General features: G+C 40.4%; 1 protein-coding gene across 1 annotated transcript in view; it reads left to right on the top strand.

The window, feature by feature from the left end:
* The first annotated feature begins 3425 nt into the window (after window positions 1-3425).
* Window positions 3426-6811, top strand: part of LOC137969484 (radial spoke head 10 homolog B-like) — a 3436-nt gene continuing 50 nt past the window's right edge. Inside the window, exons 1-3 of the mRNA XM_068815738.1 lie at window positions 3426-3666; window positions 4870-4998; window positions 6364-6811. The exon at window positions 6364-6811 is cut by the window's right edge and continues 50 nt beyond it. Coding sequence (XP_068671839.1) covers window positions 3479-3666; window positions 4870-4998; window positions 6364-6487 — 441 coding nt within the window. The 5' untranslated portion in view covers window positions 3426-3478 and the 3' untranslated portion in view covers window positions 6488-6811. The remainder of the gene's footprint in view (window positions 3667-4869; window positions 4999-6363) is intronic.

Below are 6811 nucleotides of genomic sequence, written 5' to 3'. Positions count from 1 at the left end.
ACGGACTACTGTTGGACGCGTGTTCCCCAAGTCTGGAGCTCTGGATCGAGTGCAGGGCTGATGGCGCGAAAATACGAAGTTCAGTTAACCGGAATAGGCGTATCGCTAATGTTTCTTGGTAGAGAATTCCATTCACGGGCGGCCGCACTCTTAAAACTACATTGGCCCATAGTTGACTTGGCTCTCACACCGTCAATTAACGAGCTATCTCTGAAATTACGATCATGTAGCTCATAGCGTTTGACTAAGTATCCTTTCAGTTGGCGTGGGCAGTCTATGTTGTTAATGATTTTGTACACAAGTTGTAATCTCATGAACCGTCTTCTGCTGCTTAAAGATAGCAGCGTTAGTTTCGATCGCATGAATTGTGTACAAGTCTTGCGATTTGCCCTAAGGATAATACGCATAGCTTGGTTTTGAAGACGCTCGAGGTGCAAAGCATTTTGTTTTCCACAGTCACCTCAGACTGTGCAACCATAATCCATAATAGGCCTTTTGCAACTAACGATCACATGGTACAAAATCCGCCATGATGGAGGGCAAGCTCATTATTATTCCCCCACCGGGACATTAAAACAAAGGCAAGTCAAGCTTGACTGGTTCAGGTCTCTTTGTTTTAAGGTCCCTGAGTGGGGGAATAATAATGAGCTTGCCCTCCAGGGCCCGGTTGTTCAAAAGCCGATTAGCGCTAATCCCAGATTAAAAATTAACCAAGGAGTTAATTTCTCTACTCCTAAATGCTGTTCAACGCTGATATTCGGCAAAACTTTACACTAGAAGAAGTCAATCTTGAAAAACAAAAATAAGCAAAAGAAACTTTCACCAAAAAGTTGAAAACATGAAACGAAAATTTACGCTAATCCTGGATTAAGTTAATCGGCTTTCGAACAACCGGGCCCAGCATGGCGGATTTTGTACCATGCCTATTGGTAAGATCGTTTGCTCATATGTCGTACGTAGCACTTTCCAGCCGAGGTACTTAGATACCCTGTTCAACAGTTCCAGTCTGGGATAAACTCTTGGAGATATTACCATCGTGTGAGGTCGAGTTGAGTAGGGAGCTAGGCACAAAATATCGCTAAAAGAGTGGGAGACCACAAAAAAATGTCCGTCCGCCATCTTCGTACTTGCAATACTTTAATGTTTCCAACCCTTTTTATTTTTTCCCCATTTTCATTTCCTGCTTTGCTTTTTCGCTTATTAATTAATTAATGAAAACAGTTAATCGGTATTTTAAAAGTACAAGACTTAGGAAACCTGACAAATTAAAATTAACAAGAAACCTGTGATGGTCAGCTGTGCTAAGACTGGGATGGTCCTACATTTGGAAAAACAACATCGCACCTTCGTGAATAATCCATCTGAATAGATGTAAATATTCGTAATGCCAGGAGCTAATCGAGGAGACCCTCTATATACACTCATTCCTTAAGTCAACCCTTTCCCGAGTAAATTTGTTTTTAAAAAATTACTTTTAATTTATTTAACTTTTAATTTATTTTTAGGAAAAGGTTTTTCCCGCGCATATTTCCCTTGAGGCTGAGATAGTTTTGTTTTGATTGGCTTTACAACAGTAGGCGTGCTGAATCTCCCAAGGGAGACGTTCTATAAATAGATCTACTCGGGAAAGAGTTGACAACTAGGCCAAGTACTGGAGATGGAGGCTCCCTAGATCCCTTTGATCAGCTCTTGGTAATGCTTATCTCAACATTTGCTTATAGAATGCGTTCGGAAGTCCTCGGTATAAATCAACGGCAAACTGCACGGCAAACGTCCAAATAATATTTTTATTCCGAAAAGAAAAAACAACTCAAGCAAGCGAAAAAAGGCCTCAAAACAAGCAAACGCTACCCCATCTTTGATTTGCCGAAAGTTCACGCGAAAAATGGGGCGTGCGTCGCGCCGATCAAATTCAGGCCTTCAAAAAGGTGAAAAAAGGCGCTGAACTAACTCTTAAAAGTCCTTCTCAACATAAGAAGTACGCTAGTGAGGATGTTTTGAGAGAAACGTAAAATTTATCCAAAGTTACCGAAGCCCTCCACTTAAGGACGTTCGCGCCAATTGTTTCTGCGCATCCTTACTGCGCACGCAAATGCACTCGCCCACGTCATACACGAGCGCGCGCGCTAAGAAATAAAATGAGAAATGACAGGGCAAAAGGCCATTGCTATAGCTTTGCCTGGATTTAACGGTCTTGGACGTTCGGTGACCCCTATTTTTCTTTCCAGAAACGGATTTTATTTACAATCATCTCCACGTTGTCCAAAAATGAACAAAAAATCAATGTGGGAAGTTAAAAAAATTTCAAGATTTCTGCTCACGGACATCAAATCCTGCCATCTTGCGGCTGCAAGGCGCGTGAAACTGTGGTCGCTAAATGCGAAGTTGATCTTTAAGGAACCTCACCAGTTGACTAAATTCACTTAATAAGTCCACTTAAAGAATATTTGACAGAGAAGATTTCACTTCAAAGATTTAATTGCTATATATTTGGGTTTACAGACACTGGCCTCATTCGCTAACGAAGGCCGATTTTGTCACATTTTGGGTGTTTTTCCGGGCATGTTCTCTCCAAAACGAAGTCGGTGACCCCCCATTTTTTTACATTTCTGACATAACTAACTCATCATCTTACAGTGGTAAAAGTTTCAGAAAAAAATCAATGTTGAAAAATTTTCGCGCGAACGTCCTTAAATTAAACATCGTTGGTTTCCGGAACGACAAAAAATGCTCTAAAATAAAAACTCTCACGTTCGGGCATGCAGGGCATTTTTGTTTGTAATTTTTTCTGAACCGTTTTCTCCCTTGTGTACGTTGTCTTTGCTTTAGCTCTCCCTAATCATTAAACATTGAAAACGTTCAATTTTGTTGTCATTTTGTTCTTTTATTCATCTTTGTATCGGGACGCAGATTCGGGAATGCGCGACTTTCGGCGAAATGCGAACAATAGATGTTATCCCTGAATATCCTTTACAAACCGGAATTTTTTGACAGGAAGGAAATGAATTTATAGCAGTTCGCATAGAAACCGGAACTGGGAGGAAAGTAACAATTCGTTGAAACTTAAGCTGGCCGTTTGAATTACCAAAAGGCCATGACTCCTTTGATATCCTGCTGCAAGATAAATCTGAAGCTACCAGCAATAACAGCAGTCATGTCAAGAGAGAAAAAAACGAAAGAAATTAGACGTATTTCATCAAAACAATATGCCACTCGATCAAGTCCCTTTAGTTTATTTATGAAAATATTACAGTCTTTCACGTGCAGATGTTATTGCAAAAATAGTAAAGAATACGTTGAAAAACTAATGATCACGAACTATCTATGGAAATCTAGGGCTTGCAATTTTTTATTGACATCACGACTAAAACACGTGCCCGTTCGTAATTACGTCATTGGGTCATGCAACGCAACGGACCGGAAAAAGTCACGAAATATAAAAGATATAAGAGTTGCCAAAGGCATTTCAGGACGAAAGATGGGTCTGTGTTTGTCCGTGGAGAGCAATGACCGTGAAGACATAAAGCGTTATGATGGGCAAAGCTGCCTTTGCTTCAAGCATGGAGAAGGAACGTATCTTTATGAAAATGGTGATATGTACAGGGGAGAATGGAGATGGAACAAGAAGCATGGTCACGGCGTTTACACGCACAAAAACGGAGAAATGTGAGTAATGTAACGTTTTAAGCCGTGTGAACAAGCGCGTGTTACTTCTCAATTATTTATTTTTTCATAAATGCAATACCATGTTGGCAAGCACACCCATAAAGTTCACAAAGATAAATTACTGATTAGCGATTTTGACCTTTGTCACAGTACAAGAACTTCATTCTAGCAACGACATTTGAGCATTTCCTCATCGATCAAGATCTTTTCCCTTTATTGATTTATTCCGTTCAGATTTTACTGCATTTTGATGTTAGAAGTTGGCAGTAAAGAGAACATATTATCATGGCTGAACTGGTATTTATACGACACTGACTTCCGGTCGACATTGCCAGCTGACACCTTTCTGTTTTTAATACCTTGGTTTTTTTGCTATTTTTAATTTCCTGTACGTTGTAACGCATATGCGAATAATTTGTCAATCAGCCATGGATGTGTAAAGAACTCTAAAAAATCTGTATTGTGAAAGACCGTTATAAAATTTAAGAACAATCTGCGGGTGAGGTTTTACAAGACTTTGTTTTATTTTCTTGGGTTTAGATATAAAATCCTCTTTTTACTCTCTGCATTGCTGTCCCTGTTGATCGCCATGTTTGGTGATCAGCGCAGTCTGCTGGGATGAATAGGGGGTTTAAGCAAAGACGACGGTTTCGGTAACGACAACAGTCAACACCACAAAGCAAGAATATTATTGGCACGAATTTCTGTGCATTTCTTCTCCGTACTCCACAGAACAACAACATGAAATCACCCAATTTTAGGTTTTGGCGATAACGTGAGTATACAACAATGGTTGCGGTGGCATTCAGAGAGTTACTGACTAGTGTTAAATCAAGTTCTATCGTTCATTGCTCCCCCAGGGATTCAAAACACCAGAGTGTTAACACTTGAGTAGTATCAACACCAGCGTCACACTCTGTTACAGTGCCTGCAACCAATGAACTATTCATTTTCTATTTTTACTTTAAAAACGGTGGTACCCATCCAGTTTCAGGATAGTTCGCCTGTATTGCACAAGGTGAACAAGGCGGAATAATCGCGAAATACTTGCGATAGCGCTAAGTGCTAGCGGTGTTTGGAGTGACATTTTCGTTGGAGTTGCCGTTTTCTTTGCAAGAGCAAAAGCGCGGGGACGCAGAAACTCCTGTGCGTCTTCTCGTTTTAAGTGTGGCACCTAGTTAATTGAATATCTCTCTTGAACAGAAAACAAGGATTCTTTTACCGCGATGAGTATATCGGAAGAGAACCAGGAGAATTTTTTGCTGTTACAAGATGCTCGTGTTGGAGAGGCTGCGCGCCTTCGCAACCACTCCTCAGCGAAGAAGAGAAAAGGTACAGAAGCACAGGGGAGGGGATTATTTTGCTCTCTCTAAGCTTAGTCATTTCCCAGAAATTTTAGACTACGAGTAATCCCGCTTTCGCCGCTTAGATAGAAGACAGGCACGAAAAAAAAAATGGCCTCCTGAAATCTCGATTCCAAAAAGAGAATGCAATTCGCTCTTCCCAATCTCGTCCCCAGAGTTCGCTTCGTTTTGGTCAGCTCCAAGAACAAGGACACTGGCCACTTCCAACTTATGCGTAGTCGTAGTGAAGGTGGCCAGAGTCCGTGTTCTTGGTGCTGACCAAAAGAAAAAGGGACTCAGGGGACGAGATTGTCTCCTTCTCAAATCCAGATTTTTCTTGTGCTGGTGGTATACTCCTCGCGCTCGCAATACAGAGGCGAAACGGAAAGAGAAACTGCTTGTAGTTCGCAGAATTTTCTCCTTCGGGAGTTAGGCTGAGAAAACGCCCCGGGAACGCCCGAGACCCCTTCTCTATTCATTGAGCTAAATTTCATAAATGTTTTTACAATTGTTCGTTTGTTTGTTTGTTGTTTTATGTAATTTACTCCGCAATTCGTATATATTAGGGTTGATAGAATGTGCTGTAGAATTAACAAAAATTGTGAAAAAAGGAAAAATGTTGGTAAACTAATAACAAGCCCCTTAATTTTCAAGTTTAAAACTATTAATTTTTTTTTAGATAAGAGTTAACTTCAACAGAGCGAGACAAATTAAAGCTAATGTGAACAAAGATTTGCAGTAATTGATAGGATAAGAACAGAAACCCATAAGGGCTGAAACGTGTAACGCGCGTTCACAGCTTCCGAATATTCAGTGCAAACTGATTGGTTGAATGTTTCAGTGCAAAGTACCATATTTGGAAACCCCTCGCTCTTGTTGTTCCAAATATGGTACTTAGCAAATTGAATATTCAGAAGCTTGTTTCCCAGCACACAAGGGGCCGTTACACGTTTCAGCCCTTATGGATTTCTGATAAGAATTAATAATGAGAAACATGACAGTGGTAAAGTTCTTTTTTAAATAGTTGTTTAACGGTAGTTCAGTTTTGGCGTATAGAACGGATAGGAATATCATGTCAATAATAACTTTTCTTCGGTTTGCCCTTTGTAAGAGATGTAGGGAAAGCTTTTTTTCAGACGTAAGATACGCGCTTTCTAAGAATCCTCATAAACAGCGATGCCCTACAGTAAATCGTAGTTAGAGCGAGTATTGCTTGTCATGTCTGCGACACTTTTGTACACGGAAATTTTGGTTTTGTAACTTGTAAAATGAAAGATCATGACTCGTCAAAACAGGTTCCCTTCCCCTTCATTAAATTAACGAATCATGTTATTTCGTGGACTCGCTTTTGCAGGAACATGGAGAAATTAGAGGCAGCTAGGCAAAGGCAAGCAGAGAGGGAGAAAGAAAGGGAACAACGAAAGCTGCGTAGAGACGAAATCCGAAAAAAATACAACCTCCCTGAAGCAAGAATGTGATGCCAGCATCGCGCAAAGTGAGAAGAAACCGAAACGTCATCAAGGAAGTCAAGAGGGCAAAAGATCTTAAGGGTTGGATCACGTTGTCGCTAGTGTGTAGCCGAAATGTATAGTAGTGCTCCAAGAAACCTTACAGGTGTCCTAAGGCGTCTGGTCTACCCGCTAAAAAATTTAATTTAATCCTCAGAAAGTTCATTATACAGGCAAATGCTGAAGGCTGTCGGTACTTTGCGTCAGCGGTTATGTGAGCAACACAAGTAGCTAGCACAAAAGAAATAGAGATTTCTGAGATATATTGTATTTATCACGTCTATGACAATAAGA

Source organism: Montipora foliosa, chromosome 9 (genome assembly GCF_036669935.1).
Source record: "Montipora foliosa isolate CH-2021 chromosome 9, ASM3666993v2, whole genome shotgun sequence".
Lineage (NCBI taxonomy): Eukaryota > Metazoa > Cnidaria > Anthozoa > Scleractinia > Acroporidae > Montipora > Montipora foliosa.
This window is presented reverse-complemented; position numbering and strand designations above follow the sequence as displayed.